Below are 15,786 nucleotides of genomic sequence, written 5' to 3' on the forward strand. Positions count from 1 at the left end.
GACCCTGTGCAAGAGATATGGTGCCAGATGACACATGGATTCGGGCACCTCCACACACGCTCATCTCTGACCTAAAATGGGCCTCAAGGTCATACAGTTTAAGGTTAGCATGCAGCACCCAATCATTTAGTCTGACCTCCTGTATACCACAGGCTACTCAGTACCACCCAGCTCCCCCATGCACCAAGCCCCAATCAACCAACAGGATGAGACCCATGGATTGCAGCCCTCAGAACACTAAGCTAAAGTGTGCCACAGACAGAACTGGGGGGAGTGAGGCTCCCCCCTGGCCAAGGCCCTTGCAAGTAGCAGGGAATTGACTTACTGATGTATGCAGATGAGCCTAGCTGGTAACCCCCCCACTCCATGCTGCAGTGGAAGGTGACACCCACCCCCACATTTCTTGCCAATCTGACTGGGGGAAAAAAATCCTTCCCAATCTGGAATAGGGAAATCAGTTACACCCTCAGCAAGACCCATGAGCCAAGCACTTGGGAAAAAGAACTCTGTACCACCTCAGAGCATTGGCCCACTCCGTCCCAGTAGCCCAGTCTGATGTTAGGGTCATTACAGATGACCCATAGGGCTCCTCTGATCAAATGACACAGCTAGGTCTCTCCCCTCTGTTGCTTTCAGGGGACAAAAACTGAGCTTATCTGATCTTTCAGAAAGGCAAAATAACCTCCATTATGCATGCACACGCACACACTTGCACAATGGGGAAAGCTCTCCTTAAAGCCACCATGGACTAACATAGGGTCTGGAGTGTGATAATAGCTTCGCAGCAGTTTAGTGCAGACAAGAGTCCACTCTGGGGATTTAGTTTTGCTTCCTGTGGCATTGCCCCACGCTGCTATTCCAAGTTTCCCAGTTGAAAAGAGGCCCCTGGCAGCATGCAAAGGAAAGCAGGGTCCATCCTGATCAACTGAAGAGAAAGGGCCTGTTTATCTTTCCTTTCGAGGATGGACATTGGTTCTACTACAGCAAACAAAAATCCTCAGTTAAGTGAGTTATTTGTATACAAAAATATTAAATTAACACTTGTTATGGTGGAAAAACAACCCTTCCACTCAGAGCTCCCAAGCCACTTCCCCTTAGGACACTTCCACATTGAATACAATTGAGGAAGGCACATATTTCATGTTTGTAGGGCTGAAGTTCAAAGACTGCAGAGGACAGCTGCCTCAGCAATACTTTACATGCTTTTGGTTAGAAACCACTATGGGACTATAAGCAAAAGAAGCAGTTTAAGCCAAGCATGAAGGACAGGCTATGGCCCAAGACAAAATGGAAAACAAATTTAATGACAAAACAAAGTCAGAACCATATTTTAACAATTAATTTGGTCTAAATACACAGCAGCAAACTGACCACTGCTAGCAGTGGTCTCAGCACAAACAGCAACGTACAAACCATAAACGCATTATTGCACTTTCTTCCAGCTGCTACTTAGAGGAGAGCAGGGCACAGCCCTTAAATAGTGCACAACAGAGGATGTAGGGAGGAAGGCAGCTGGACTTGCATCTCTCTGCCTGTTCAAAGCTAAATACTTTTCTCTCTCTCTCTCTTTTTTTTTTTAAAGTCTTACCACAGCAAGCAATGAGAACAAGTTCACTTCAAATTTAAAAACCAAGAATTAGTTTTCAGAAACCAAAGTAGTGAGTTAGGAAACTTCATCACTATAACCAGGTTTTGAGTGTAAAGCCTCTATACCAGGTTCAGCTGAGAGTTTTCAGGCCTCTGTGGCAGATGACTGGGCTAAGGAGACCATCCCACAGGGAGCATTACTGGCCTGATTTCAGCAGCCCTGAGGTTCTTACACAGGCACCTAGCATGTACTTGGCAAGTGGGAATTGCCATATTCTAACCACCTATAATCTCTTACAAAAAAAAAACAACCCCCCCTCTCCTCCCCCCCCACAACATGGCTAGTCTGAGAAGACACATGAGCACACAGGAAAGTCTCAAGTTTATTACTGAGATCATCAACAGTCTTGGAAGTTAACAGTTAACCCTGAGTCGACTGGGAATGGGGAGAGAACCATAAGAGGCTGGGAGAGGATTAAACCATCAGCTCCCATTAATAGCTTGTCGAATCTCCGAGTTTGACTACAGAACGTCTGGCATTTCAAATCAGGAACATGTTGGTACCGGTCAGTGATCTCTCAGAGGTTGCACCTGCATCCTCCATGTCTATTTCCTCTTGCTTTACCCAAAGAAATGGCAAGTCCCCCACATTTCTGAAGGTGGAGCATTTCCCAGCCTCCTCCACTGGCTCTGAGGATTTAGCCCAGATGTCCACAATCATTTTGAGTGTGGAGCTGCGCTCCTCTAGCTCTTCCCCATCACACTGCATCAGGAGATTAGCAAGCTCCTTGCTGAGGGACTGGATTTTGTCATATCTTTCTTCTGCTGCTGCTGGCTGGTTACCCATTGAGGGCCCAATATCATCTAGGAGGTTATCTCCTAAGACTGAAAGGTGCTGGTACTTCTTCTGCCAACGCTTGCATACCATAGCTTCCTCCACAGCCTTCTTGTTGGCATGCAGCACAGACAGCATGTGCCTGCAGGGGAGCTGGTACCGGCAGTGGAAGTAACAGCTGCAGCTCTTGCAGTCTTTGCTGACCTGGTGTGTGTCTTCTAGCAGCTGAACCACAATATTGTCTTTCATGACATTAATGAGCTGAGTTGACTTCTGCACCACCTCCCACTCATTCAGACACAGCTGGTAGCCTAGGTCTGTGCAACTCTCTCTGATTGCTGCCAACATGGTGCCTGGGGGATTTGCAGGTTTCTGTTTGGCAAGTTGGTTGGGCAGTTCAGGACATTTGTTTTGGGGCTGCGAGGCAGCAACAGTGGTACGCTTCATGGAGGCACGGGTACGCACCTTAGGCTTTTCCACATGTTTGCTCTGATTCTCCTCTTCAACACTTGAGAAACCCTGATTCAGGTTTTCCAGACCTTTGGTATTGAAGCAATCGGCATATTCAACAAAGTGAAGGATGCTGGTCTCCAGGGACAACTGCTTGTTGAAGAGACTGGATATTTTATGAGTGATGAGATCCAGACTGTCTACATAGGTGCTGCAGGAATGGAGGCCCTTCTTTGCATGCATGTACCACAGCATCTCACAGGAGAACCAGTTGGCCTGAAGATAGTCGTACAACTCTTTGTCCACCAAGCGCTTTACCAGCTGAGACAAGATGTCTAGATTTGCATTGGAGGTGGAAAAAACCACCTCCCTCAAAGCCAACTTCAGTTTATGCTTGAAGGAAACAGTGGCCACCGTTTCCTTTACCGTCTTCTCAAGGAATCGGACAGTGTGGTAGACAGAGAGAAGCACCTGGGTTGAGGGGAAGAGCTCCTGCATGGTGGCTTTGTGAAGGAAAGACATGTCCACAAAGACCACCTTGACCTTCTGCCACTCAGGATTGAACTCTTTGAAGACAGTCAGCATTTTGCTTACATTCTCACCAGTGTCCTCCTTCAGGACAGCAAAGTGCACCATCTTCCCTACTCGGTCCTTACTCTCCACGAGGAAGGCATAAAGTACATGCCCTCTCTCACTCTGCACCCTGTGCAGCAACAGGCTCTCAGGGAACTTGACAAACAGGCTCCTCATCTTGCTGGTCTGGAAGTTCAGTCTGTCTAGGTCCTGGTTGCTGCCCACACTAATAGAGGCCAATGAGCCCATGTCCACCCTCAGGAAGTTTTTCATGACCTCCGCAATTCTGACTAAAGCTGAAGTTGAGACACTTTCCTTCACTGCCTCAGGTTGCACAGCAACCTTGTTGAGTGGAGCAGGTGATCCATTCAAAGTCATGTCAGCCATCACACACTCCTCACTGACTGTTACAGTGGCTTCTGCCTCTCTTGATTGTTGTCTACGCAGTTTTGTTGCAGGGCTGCTGCCATCTGCCATGCAACTTGCAATTTTGGTTGTGGTTCTCGTCACTAGAGAAGAGCTAGTACGGGCCAAGGAAGTTCCCCCTGGGTCTACATGGATGTGATTACTGTTCAGTTCAGTAATCACCAGCCGGTCTATTTCCTCATTATACTGCAGGACAAAAAAAGCTGGGCACAAGCTGGGCTGTGGTTTCCTCTTCTTACTGTATTCCCGTGACCGGACACAGCCAAACTTCACCTGGATGAACCTGGGGAAGTGGAGAGAGAGACAGTTAACAAGGGAACAGGATGTAGTCTGATCAAACAGGGCTGGTGAAGGGCCATCTCCCTCTCTGACATGCCAACACTGTAGCCAAGGACTGCATGACAAGCACATACCATCATAATAGGAGATGTTAGGATGAAAAGATTTCACCAAATATGGCAAATGTTCTACACACAAGTCAAGAGAGAAGAGGCTAACGTGATACTTATGTTTGATCACTGTCAGGTTGGACTGAAATCTCCATCTCTGACAAAGCCTCTGCAATTGGTCTCAGACACTCCCAGTCCTCAGAGGTGGCAAGGTCAAAGCATATCACTGACACGATCACTTCAGGACATTTTATTTGCTATTATACTATTCCTTTGCAGCCCAAATCACTCCTACAGCTATCTTCTGCATCAAGAGGAGCAGATGACAAGTTACTTTAGTTCAACATAGTAAGGAAGCATTTCCTGTCATGCACCAGGAATTTATGTTTAAAGAATGCAAGTTTGGAGGAATTAAAAAAACTGGAGTCTGATCCTTCAGCCTTTTACTCACATGATTAACTCCACTAACTTATACAGAAGCAGAATTGGGCCCATTACTTCAATAGGGCTGCTCAAATAAGTAAGACCTGCATAATCAGACCTTAAGTAAGGTGCAATGGAAGGCAATACTAAAATCCATTAGTGTGAAGGTGACTGGGGAATGCTAATAGGCACTAATTAAGGCACACAACAGACAGTTCCTTGGAAAAAGAAAATTGCAAGAAATAAAAGTTCGCAAGTATGGTCTCAAGTCATCAGCTCACCGATCAAGGTTAAAAAACCTGTCCTGGAAATGAAAGGTGGGCAGGGGAGGGAGAGGGCCTCAAACTAAAACAGTCAGTTCAGGCAGCAGGGAAAGAACTATAAACAACAAAAATGCAAAATGAGGGACTACCACCAGAGGAGCTAAGGGGAAAGTGAGAGAGTACATTATGGGAGGAGATGGGTACTAGCCATTAGTAAAAGGTGAAGGTGTGAAATTAATATTGACTTAAATGGAATGAGTTTGAAACTGGCAAGTGTGACACATGCCCAATGAGTGCCTGCATACCGGGTATTTGCATCTAAGTTAGGCACGCACAAACGTACCCATCTGACTTGAAAATCTGGCCCATGATTTTTAAGTAGGAAGTGAGACAGCCTCAACTGATCACTTCAAAGAGGTACAAATAACTCTCATGCCTAGTGGATAGAGCACTGACTAGGACTCCGGAGACCTGGGTTCCATTTTTGGTTCTATCAATAGCCTGCTTTTTTAATATGGAGATATACCTAACTCAGAACTGGAAGGGACCTTGAAAGGTCATCAAGTCCAGTCCCCTGCCTTCACAGCAGGACCAATTTTTGCCCCAGATCCCTAAATGGCCCCCTCAAGGATTGAACTCACAACCTTGGGTTTAGCCAATGCTCAAACCACTGAACTATCCCTCCCCCCTGCTGGGTGACCCTTGGGCATGACATCTCCTTGATCAGTGCCTCAATTTCCCATTCTATAAAACAGGGATAGTGACATTGACCTCCTTTGTAAAGCATGTTGAGATCTACTAATAAGCGCTAGAGAACAGTTGGGTATTGTCATTATCCCAAAACACTTCTCAAAGGACCCACTTCTTCCCCAGTGAAGCACACCCACCTCTGGGATGGACCAAGGCAGCTATTTAACTACATATGGCAACATTGCATGGCAGTTTCAGACAAAAAGTGAAAAGAATCCCATTTCCAATGTAGACTGCAGAAGCTATTTAGTTAGGCAGCACAGACTGACTCCATGCTGGGACTTGGCCGGGCACCAAGGTTAATATCCTATCCCTGGTAGAAGGCCAGAGGATCTTTAATGACCACAAGTGGTCAGAAAGGATCTTGGTCGTACCTCAGGAAACAGGAGAGTATTTTCATAAGTGCCTGAGGCCCTCTTCCCTCCCACCCCCAGAGCGCAAACAGCCTTACGTGATGTCCTCGCGGATGCTGGTCCCATGTTTCCGGTTGTAAAAGCGGACAGAGACGCAGTTCTTTAAGCCATAGTGGCACTTGTTCTCTTTCTTGTAAGTGTTGAAACACTCCTTGAAGTCATCATAGTTTCTAAAGCATGAGCCAACTTCCATGGCTACTCAGTCCCCTGCATGTGCTCTACTGCCACTTCTAGGCTCTCTGGAGCCTCACCCGGAGTTTAGAGCTGGAACACGACTTTGATAGAAGAACTCCAGCTTCGTTGCACAGCATTCCACACACCTCAACTTCTATAGGCAATGTCCTGCGTGTCTCAGAACCAGGGCCTTTGTAACCCCATCTCAGATTCCTGGATTTCTACTTAGCCCCAGTAGCCACCCCCTTCTTTTCCCCAGCTTTACAGGGCATCCCAAGTTGTAACGGAACTTAACCCTTTCCGCTCCCCATGCCACCCCAGCAGCATCTTCACTGGGCTCCTCCTCGGAAACCCGCTCCCAGGTCAGGGGAGGCCCCCAGGCTAACTGCAGTTGGACCAGCCCTGCTCCCCCCTTGCCTGGCAGGAGCCCAAACCCCAGCCCTGCCCAGGGCGAGAAAGGCAGATTAGCCCCTCTACTGCCTCCCACCACTGCCCCCTCACTGGGGCTCCTGCCCTCTGGCTCACCCTGGGCACGGGACCGACCCCACCTGCCTCTACGGCTGATGATGAAGATGGAGGCGGTACGGGAGCCAGCTCAGCTCATATTAACCCAGCCACAGCCACCGCCCTCCTCAGCTAATTGGCCAATCAGAGGCTATGATCCTGGATTGACAGCAGTCTCACCAATCAACACACATTTTGGGAATCACGTGACTAGTGACTGACAATTGATCAGTCCAATCAGATCGCACATCCCGCCCTCATCTCTTAGGCGGGTACTTCCTGCTTCTTCAAGAAGATACCGGATGTGCAGGATGATGGGCAGGTCCTACAGCCAATCAGCGGGTGTGTTAATGTTAAAGCCTCTAGTAGCCCGCCTTGGAGATCGTTTCCGGTCTGTAGCGAGGCCATTACTGGGTAGACTTTGCGTCACGTGACTAAAGAAGATGGCGGCCTCCACAAGCGCCGGCGGGTTACGGGTTCCAGCGGCGGGGGCGGGAGTCGAGTCTCCCGGGAGCGGGGACCTGCCCGAGGGGGAGCAGCCGGCGCCCCCCGGCGACCTGCGCAGCGTCCTGGTCACCAGCGTCCTCAGCCTGGAGCCCCTGGACCTGGATCTGTTCAGGTGCCGGGCGGCCCCGCTCCCCGCAGGATCGGCCCCTGGGCGGGCCTGGCTCCCCCCGCCTCCCGGGCCCGAGCGCTTCCTGTCGGCAGCTCCGCGGGGATCGGGGCCCCTGGCCGGGCGCAGGCCGCACTGCTGCCGGGGCAGGGCCATGGGGAGCGGGGGAGCCGTTCGGAGTCTCCCCCGTGGCTCCCGCCCGCCAAGCTCGCGTCGAGCTGCGCTTTGCACAAGCTCGTTAGCGAGGGGCGGGGATCCCAGCGCCCTCGCCTGCCCCGGGTGAACGGCAGGTCAGTGACCCCGGCCCTGAGAGACGCTCCGCGCAGCCCCAAGCCGGAGTCATGCCGTGGTCCCAGGGCCCCCCGGACTGATCTCTGCCTCCTTCCTCTTCCTGCAGAGGGAGGCACTACTGGGTCCCTGTCACGCGGAGGCTGTTTGGCGGGCAGATAGTGGGGCAGTCTCTGGTGGCAGCTGCCAAGGCCGTGACTGAGGACGTCCATGCCCACTCCCTGCACTGTTACTTTGTGCGAGCAGGTAAACACAACGTCAGGAAATCCAAACCACCCTCGGGGGGGGGGGGGGAGAGAGCTGGTGCTGGTCCAAGTACAAGGGGCATTTCTTTGATCTTGACTGTGCTATCATAGCACAAAGAGCGACATGCATGGAGTGGGATACAGTAACTCCTCACTTAACATCCTCCTGGTTAAGGTTGTTTTGTTGTCGCTGATCAATTAGAGAACATGCTCGTTTAAAGTTGTGCAATGCTCCCATGTAACTTGGCAGCCACTGCTTTGTCCACTGCTTACAGGAAGAGCAGCCCATTGGAGCTAGTGGTGGGGGCTTGGAACCACGGTGGGTGGGCGGGCGGGCAGCCCCCCTATCAGCTTCCTTAAGTACCCTGTGCGGCAGCCACCCAGCAGGCTATCAATTGCCGGGCCTCCCCCCACTGTCCCTCCTCCCACTGCCATGTGCTGCTCCTGCCCTCTGCCTTGGAGTGGCTCCCGGGAGCCTCCTGCTTGCTGTGCAGCGGGCGGGGGGGAGGAAGAGGGGTGCTGATGTCAGGGTGTCACCCTCCTGCCGCTCCTGTACCCCATCTCCACAGAGCAGGGGGGAGGGGGGACACGACATGGCTCAAGAGGGAGGGAGCTTGCTGTCTCAACTTGCTGATCTCCTTAAAAAGGCAATGTACTTACAGTGGGGTCAGCGCACTTCAAGGGGCAACGCATGTCTCTCTCTCACACACATAGTGTGTCTCTGTCTCTCTCTCTCTCACACACACACACACTCACTCACAGTGTCTGTCTCTCACACACATGCCCCCCTCCCCCCGGCACTTTGGAAAGTGGAGGGAGTGGTGCGCTCCCGTGGGATAGCATGGGTTCTTCATCACTGTTCAGTTTCTGCAGGGAATGTTTGCAGCCACTGCCATGCGTCTATTGTGTCTCCTCCCTCCAGTCGTGCTGCCTTGTAGAGTGTGAGGCTACATTAACACAATGTGTTAACCCTTGAGGGCTCAGCCGATACTGCGGTGACAAGCGCTGAATAAGAATTTACATAGAATAGAAAGTTGCCTGGTTAATCTGCCAAGGGTGCTCCAGCCAACACTTCACCCGGAATCTCTGTAGTGTGGTGGGGAGGATGTTGGTCTGTAGTAGGAGCTGGTGGAGTCCCCTGGATGTTCCCATCACGGTGCAGTGCCCAGCTGTTGCTGGGGTAAAGTGAGGGAGCTTCTCTTGCTGGTACACGTAGAGTAAGCTGAAGTTGATGCATGATCTTCAGAGCCATCCAGATCTGGGGGCCTTCGCTGCCTGGAGGAACAGCACCTCTCTGGGGTGGTTTGGGATTTCATATTGCAAATCACTTCGCTGCCTTGTTTTACACAGCTGTAAAGTGCCTGAGCTCAGGGGTGGTGGGAATTAGTGCACTGCTCTGTGTTAGTCACCCAGCAAAGCCAGTCCCCTCCAGGGACTGCAAGCCTGAAGCAGACATTGCTGCCTCTGTAGAAGCGGCAGCAAAGAGTCCTCATAGAAACTGCTCCTCACTGAGGGATCTTTGGGTAGGAAACTCCCCTGAGGAGGCATCAGCTGATAGCTTCCAAGGCAGCTCTGGATGAGAGTCCTGACCTTAATGCAGAGGACGGGGGCCAGGCAGAGGGTCCTGTCTTCTGTAAATGTAATCCCCTTCAAACAGCAGCTGGTAGGGCTCAGGTGAGTAGCCAGGACAGAGGTGTTGCTCCATGTCACACGGCCTTTCCCTGTTCCAGGGGATCCCACGGTGCCGGTTCTATACCAGGTGGAGCGCACACGCACAGGGAAGAGCTTCTCTGTTCGCTCAGTGAAGGCAATTCAGCATGGGAAGCCAATCCTCATCTGCCAGGCCTCCTTCCAGCAGACCCAGGAAAGCCCCATTCAGCACCAGTTCACCATGCCCACTGTGCCGCCTCCGGAGGAGCTGCTGACTCAAGAAGAGCTAATTCAGAAATACCTGCAGTGAGTGAATGGAGAGGAAGCGGGGCAGCAGTTTCTGCCCTCATTTGCATGTGCTGGGGAATGGTTGGGGAGAGGCAGCGCTCAGCCTGCTAAGTGGACTCAGCCCAGCGGGAGGGGTCCAGCAGCAGCGGAGGAGAGTGACTGTGATTGTCTGGCAATGGGAAGCTCCCTGAGAGCTCTGCCAGAGCACCTGCGTCCTGGGGCGGTGAGCTGACACTACTGCAGCTGAGGCGGGGATTCCCCGCCAAAGCAGCTGGGCTGCCCTTGTAGCCCTGACCTCACTACAGCAGCCCTTGCTGGGAATCTAGCACTCGTGTCGTTGTGTTTGTTTTCTAAAGGGATCCCAACTTGGTGGAGAAATACAGGCTGGGACTCAACAAGATTCTGGCCCAGGAGGTGCCAGTTGAGATCAAGCCTGTGAACCCACCAGAGCTATTCTCCCAGCTGTCTCAGGAGCCCAAGCAGCTGTTCTGGGTTCGGGCACGAGGCTACATTGGTAAGTCCTGTGTCAAGGACTAAGTAACTGCTTCCAGCGTGCACCCCCAGGGCATTCCCCATGACCTACTCCAGGCTCCCAGCAAGGTGAGCAGGGAATGGCAGCTAAGAACTCCTGGGGCCTATGCCCAGCTCTGCCACTGACTCATTCTGTGGCCGAGAGCAAGTTCTAGTCAACACTTGCCAGTGTCCCCCTTTGTAACGTGGGAATAATGATACTGGATTTCATCCTAAGGGCCAAGTGCCGCAATGCAATTGGTAACTGCCACTACCTTGGCGGAGGTCTGAAGCCCTTTGGCCACGTGTCCAAGATGTAGGTCTGGAGTTTCACAGAGAAGCCTACTCCTGGGGGAATTCTGCACCACTGCACAGGTGCAGAATTTATGTTCCCTGCAGATTTCTTTGTTTCCCTGCAGAAAAATGACTTTCTGATGGGGAAGCAAAGGGAAGCCACAAGAGTGGTCATGTGACTCTCCCCAGCCGTATGTTTCAAGTGCCCAGGTAAATCACTGTAGGGCAGAGGATGGGACTAGGGAAGATCCAGCTGGTGGGCTCAGCTACTAGTCCTAGCTGGGGAGGACGGGACTTCCTCTTCCCCTACACAGCATCCGGGGCCGGGTCAGACCCACTCCCAGATTTCTCCCCCAGGTGCAGGAAGCTCTACAAACTCCCCCCACTGCTTCCTGCACCCCTCTCTTCTCAGCTGTAGGGGGTAGGATCCCTGTACAAGGAGATGCTCCCGCATCCGCCCAACCCCTGTGCATCCAGACACCCTCACTGCCAGACCCTCCCACTGAGCCCCACTCCTCCTGCACCTGGACCACCCTGACGAGCCACACGGATTCCCACCCCACTAAGCCCCAACCAGTTTCACCTGGATCCCCACGGCACTGAGCCCCACTCCCCCAGCACCTGGACCCCCCACTGCTCAGCTCTCCAGACCCCCCCCCCCGCTGAGCCCTAACTACCTTTACCTGGACCCCCCCTGCAGAGTCCCATTGCATTCAAAACCCCTCAACAAGCCCCTGTGCATCTAGATCCCCTCTGCATTCAGATCCCGCACAGCCTCCCGCACCCAGATTGCCCCACAGAACCCTCTCAACCCACACTTGGATCCCCCCACACTAAGCCCCTCCATCTGCCTTGCTGAGCCTGCCTGGCCACACCTGGCATGGAGGGGCAGGCCCGGTCCTTGTGCTGTGTCTGGGTTGGGTGCAGCCTCACCCCTGAGTCCCTGTCCTGGGGGGGAGCTGCCAGTGATCTCCCAGCTCTTGCTCCCAAGCCAGTGATAGTCCGTGGGCAGAAACGTGTGCACAGCCCCACCGCCTCCCTAACCCAGGATAGGCGGACAGTTCAGGGTGCAGCAGGGACTCGCCTTTTGCAGCTGCTAGCTCAGTGGCCAGGTATAGCACAGCATCGGAGGGGGGCCTGGCCCACACTCCTCAGGGAGCTGGGCCCCAGCAGCTCCACAGACGTGTCCCCAAGGCCCCCGCTCCGCGAGGAGGAGCCCTGTCGGGCCATGCTCATCTGAACTCTAAGGCTATGGTTCTGGTTGCCTGGCAGGGGAGTGCGATATGAAGCTGCACTGCTGCGTGGCTGCCTACATCTCCGACTACGCCTTCCTGGGCACAGCTCTGCTCCCGCACCGGCAGCATCCTGTCATGTTCATGGTGTCCCTCGACCACTCCATGTGGTTCCACGCCCCCTTCCGAGCTGACCACTGGATGCTGTACGAGTGTGAGAGCCCCTGGGCCGGTAAGTCCTCCCCCTGCTGCAGGTGCTGGGGAGCTGCAGGGCCACAGGGTAACGGCTGCTCTCTCTCCCGGGCAGGTGGGTGCCGAGGGCTGGTGCATGGGCGGCTGTGGCGCAGGGATGGAGTCCTGGCTGTCACCTGCGCACAGGAAGGAGTCATCAGGGTGAAGCAGAGCCCAGCTGAGAGCAAACTGTAGCTGGACAAGTCAGCAGCAGCCACATCCCCACCCTGCTCTGGGGGTGCAGGCTGGGCCCCCGTGCAGAGATGGGCTTGACCAGGATCTGGGGCAGGAGTGGAGAGTGGGAGCCTCAGCACAGCCTGTGACCGCTGGGGGCTGCACCGGAGGGACCACGCAGTCACACACAAGCCGCGGGAATATCAGCTTTATTGACTGTTAGTTACAGAGTCCCCTGTCAGATGCTGTCCTCAGCCTCCCCCACCTACCACTAATAAAGCCTCCATGGCCCACCAAGACTCAGTCCCTCCACGGCGTTGATACCTCTGCTCTGCAGCAGCCCCCTGCTGTGGCTATGACCTACGCCGAAGGGAGCCCCCAGTGGGATTGGAGGAGGGGGGAGACCCAGAGAGGCTCTGAGGAGAGCCGAGGGGGCTGGAGCTCAGGCTGCAGGGCGTCTCTGCAGCAGCTTTCTTCCCTGGCGCAGCCAGAGCCCTGGCAGCTTCCCTTTCTCAGTTCTCCCTGCAGGCCCACGAGGGGCAGGCTTTGAGAGGCCCCAGGGGAGCCCCAGTAGCCTAGCACGGTGAGGCCTGGCAGAGGGGGAGGGGGAGAAGGACTGAGTGTCTTCATGTCTCAGCCAAATTGCAAGACACGGGGGTGGGGGGGGGGGGGGGTTCTGGGGATCTCTCCTCCCAGCCCCCACTGCTGCCCTGGCCAGGCTGGAGAGCTGCCTCCTTGCAGTGGGGCCAGAGAGGGCTAATCTGAACCCGCTCTGGGGGGTCTCAGCCCCTTTTCCTACCAAGTCTTCAAGTTCCCAACGAGAGCCCCAGACTCTGCCTAGAGCCAGCGAATCCCTTTAGTACATATCAGGATGGCCTGGCGAGTTCCAGCGGCTCCCTCCCCTAAGGGCTGAGGGGAGTCGGCCTGGCAGCAGGGAGGCTGTGTGCCCAGCCCTGGGAGTCGAGCTGTTTCCAAGAGAACAGGTCAGCGGTACAGAGACCAGCTCCCAGGACAGGCAGGTGCTGGGCCAGTCCAGGGCCCCACCCCACCCCTCCACCAGCATCCCGCTCTCCCCGCTGCGCCTTCCAGACACAGCCCTGCCACTGCACACTTAGCCCGACCTGCAGCTCCCCCTCTAGGCCTAGGCTCAAGACACACCCCATCCCTGACCTACAGCCGCTGCTGCTCTTCCAGTCCCAATGCACAATGCAGTCTCCTTCCTCGAGACCCACGCTGCTCAGTCCCCACACAGCCCCAGTGCTGGGGGCCTGGGCACTCAGTCCAAAGCCTCCTTGATCAAGAACTCCTTCAGGGTGGGCTGCTGCTGCAGAGCCACCCCCGTTCCTTGCAGCCCCTGCAGCCTGGCCTCCGACTGGCGCTTGTCTTTCCCCACCTTCCAGGACAGGTGGACATGGGCCTGAAGGAAGGGCTCCAGCAAGGGGTGGCTGTCTTGGGCCTCCAGGAGCTCCAGAGCCTGCTCGCAGTAGCGATGAGCCTCACTCAGCTCATCCAGCTCCTGGTGGCAAACCACCAGGCCAGCCAGAGTGAGGAGGAAGCGGCCCGAGTTGCAGGCGCCCAGCTTGTCCTGGAGCCGGTAGGCGTTGCTCCAGGTGGCCAGGGCCTCGCGGTACATGCCGGTGCAGGTGAGGCGCTGCGCTGCCTGCAGGTCACGCAGGAAGAAGAACTCCAGGAAGTCGGAGGAGCGGCGGATCTCGGTGATGGAGTGCAGGTGGGACAGGAACTGCTCAAAGGCCCGGCTCCGCTTGGCGATGGTTTCTGCCGTGAAGTTCCTGCGCAGCCTCTTCCTGGGGAAGGAGACGCCCGCCATGTCGCAGCCAAACTGGTGGCGTAGGCGCCGGTTCAGTCTCTCAAAGTCTGAGTAGCGCCGGGCAATGGCAGCAGGGGCCTTGTCAAACTGGCCGGAGCGGATCAGGTAGATGGTGTAGAGCTGTGGGGAGAGCAGAGCCGTGAGGGTGCACAGGGTCTGCCTGCCCCCGCCTGGGACTCGGCCCGAGGGAGGGGAACGCTGGGGACAGCAGCTCAGCGAACCGATCACACCTGTGTGCACATGCTGGGGAAGGGGACAGGCAGCAGAGAGCTGGTGGCTCTGCCTGGGGGGCAGGGAAGGGTTGGCAGAAGCAGGGGGGGGGGGGGGAGCAGGCTGGGGAACAGCAGCAATAGTTACCTGAGGCTCGTCTGAGCCACCAGCACCATCGGAGCAGCACAGGGAGAGACAGAGACAAGAATCAGCTCCAGCCCCCCCGGTCGCCCTCCCTCCCTCTCTCTCCGCCCCCAGGGCAGCACACTCCCAAGGGTCTTGGGACCCAAGCACTTCTCCCTTTGCGGGAGGAGCGGGGAGCATCCAGCACCCCGCAGGATTGGGCAGCCTGTACCCCATCACCCCCTCCAGAGTCCCAGCCTGGCCCCCCCCGGGAGATGTCACTCACCACATATTTGGAGGAGCGCTCACTGACGACGCTGGTGCTGGTGACCTCGAAGAGCAGCCGCTGGGGAACGAAGCTGCTGCGCGATCTCCTCCAGAAGTCCTGGAGCTGGCGTGTCAGGAGGTTACTGCCCTGGCGCTCAGCTGGAGCGGGGCTCGGATCTGCACCGGAGACAAGCCAAGCACTCACCGTGCAGGCCGGCGCAGGCCAGCCACACTGGTTAAGGGAGGGAGAGAACTCGCCTCCAGTGGCCCAGGGCCCAGGCTCCCCTCCTGCAGAGAGAGGCCTGGGGAGTGCAGGGCTCCCTGTTTGGTGCAGGTGCGTGCAGCTCATTGGCCCTGGCCCCTCGTGCCAACCCACGTCACATACGTGTCACATTGGTGCTTTCTCCCATGCTGCCCTCACCCTTCGAAGCAGCCCCTCCCTTCCTCCTTCCCAGGTGCATTGCTGTGAGGCCTACAACCAACCTGAGCCCACTGCCCATCAGGCTGGCCTGGATTGTCTCATTGGTTCCTTGTGCTCCCCCGCCAGCTGTTGTCTTCTCTTGCACTCAGACTGGAAGCTCCTTGGGGCTGCCTTTGCCCTGGGTTTGTACAGCACCTAGCACCAGGGGGCCGTGGCTGGGCCTCACAAGCACTACTGGAATAAAAGAGCCTCCATCCCCACCCCAGCAGAAAAGGATCTTGGCTGGGCCAGCACCCCCACCCCAGACTCTAGTAAATAGGGGACCCGGCACCTGCCTCCATTCTCCATGCCTCCAGGGTTCTTGGGCAGCCCCAGCTCACACAGATCCCCCATCTCCTGGCTAGCAGCATCCTCCTCCTCCGCCTCCTCCTCTTCATTACTGGTGAAGCTCAGGGTGCCGCTGAGCCGCGTGGACAGCCCCTCAGTGTCATCCTCCAGTTCGGAGCTCTCTGGGAATTCCTCCACCTCTGAGCCGCCTCCACCCTGTCCCTCCAGGTCACCCTCGCCCTCTCCAGCCAGGGCGTGCCGCAGGCGGTGCAGGAGGCGGGAGGCCATCAGGCTCAGC

The 15,786-nt window shown here is 55.3% G+C and overlaps 3 protein-coding genes across 3 annotated transcripts; 1 reads left to right on the plus strand and 2 right to left on the minus strand.

Moving 5' to 3' along the window:
• Positions 1 to 1,950: 1,950 nt before the first annotated feature.
• ZSWIM3 (zinc finger SWIM-type containing 3) lies at positions 1,951 to 6,302 on the minus strand. The gene is made up of 2 exons (XM_065414445.1): positions 6,148 to 6,302; positions 1,951 to 4,154 (listed from the first exon to the last, which is right to left on the minus strand). Exons 1-2 carry the CDS (start codon positions 6,300 to 6,302, stop codon positions 2,129 to 2,131), a joined length of 2,181 nt encoding a protein of 726 aa, XP_065270517.1. The 3' UTR covers positions 1,951 to 2,128.
• Positions 6,303 to 7,230: 928 nt separating this feature from the next.
• Positions 7,231 to 12,609, plus strand: ACOT8 (acyl-CoA thioesterase 8). The gene is made up of 7 exons (XM_065414676.1): positions 7,231 to 7,406; positions 7,496 to 7,690; positions 7,798 to 7,934; positions 9,664 to 9,889; positions 10,228 to 10,385; positions 11,948 to 12,139; positions 12,215 to 12,609. Exons 1-7 carry the CDS (start codon positions 7,231 to 7,233, stop codon positions 12,331 to 12,333), a joined length of 1,203 nt encoding a protein of 400 aa, XP_065270748.1. The 3' UTR covers positions 12,334 to 12,609.
• A 979-nt stretch (positions 12,610 to 13,588) lies between these two features.
• SNX21 (sorting nexin family member 21) lies at positions 13,589 to 15,776 on the minus strand. Its single transcript, XM_065414677.1, has 4 exons — positions 15,497 to 15,776; positions 15,230 to 15,249; positions 14,760 to 14,888; positions 13,589 to 14,260 (listed from the first exon to the last, which is right to left on the minus strand). Exons 1-4 carry the CDS (start codon positions 15,774 to 15,776, stop codon positions 13,589 to 13,591), a joined length of 1,101 nt encoding a protein of 366 aa, XP_065270749.1.
• Positions 15,777 to 15,786: the final 10 nt, after the last annotated feature.

The sequence above is a fragment of the Emys orbicularis genome, chromosome 12 (genome assembly GCF_028017835.1).
Source record: "Emys orbicularis isolate rEmyOrb1 chromosome 12, rEmyOrb1.hap1, whole genome shotgun sequence".
NCBI classification, from domain to species: domain Eukaryota; kingdom Metazoa; phylum Chordata; order Testudines; family Emydidae; genus Emys; species Emys orbicularis.

What these genes read in the sequence shown, in the direction of transcription:
- ZSWIM3 (XM_065414445.1), bottom strand. Translation starts at nt 6,302, where the DNA reads ATGGAAGTTGGCTCATGCTTTAGAAACTATGATGACTTCAAGGAGTGT. An exon ending in AGCATCCGCGAGGACATCAC is followed by an intron (nt 4,155 to 6,147) that starts GTAAGGCTGTTT and finishes CCACTTCCCCAG; the next exon opens with GTTCATCCAGGTGAAGTTTG.
- SNX21 (XM_065414677.1), bottom strand. Translation starts at nt 15,776, where the DNA reads ATGGCCTCCCGCCTCCTGCACCGCCTGCGGCACGCCCTGGCTGGAGAG. An exon ending in GCCAGCCTGATGGGCAGTGG is followed by an intron (nt 14,889 to 15,229) that starts GCTCAGGTTGGT and finishes GCTGAGCGCCAG; the next exon opens with GGCAGTAACCTCCTGACACG. An exon ending in AGCGCTCCTCCAAATATGTG is followed by an intron (nt 14,261 to 14,759) that starts GTGAGTGACATC and finishes CTCTCCCCACAG; the next exon opens with CTCTACACCATCTACCTGAT.
- ACOT8 (XM_065414676.1), top strand. Translation starts at nt 7,231, where the DNA reads ATGGCGGCCTCCACAAGCGCCGGCGGGTTACGGGTTCCAGCGGCGGGG. An exon ending in CTGCCCCGGGTGAACGGCAG is followed by an intron (nt 7,691 to 7,797) that starts GTCAGTGACCCC and finishes CTCTTCCTGCAG; the next exon opens with AGGGAGGCACTACTGGGTCC. An exon ending in GTGTGAGAGCCCCTGGGCCG is followed by an intron (nt 12,140 to 12,214) that starts GTAAGTCCTCCC and finishes TCTCCCGGGCAG; the next exon opens with GTGGGTGCCGAGGGCTGGTG.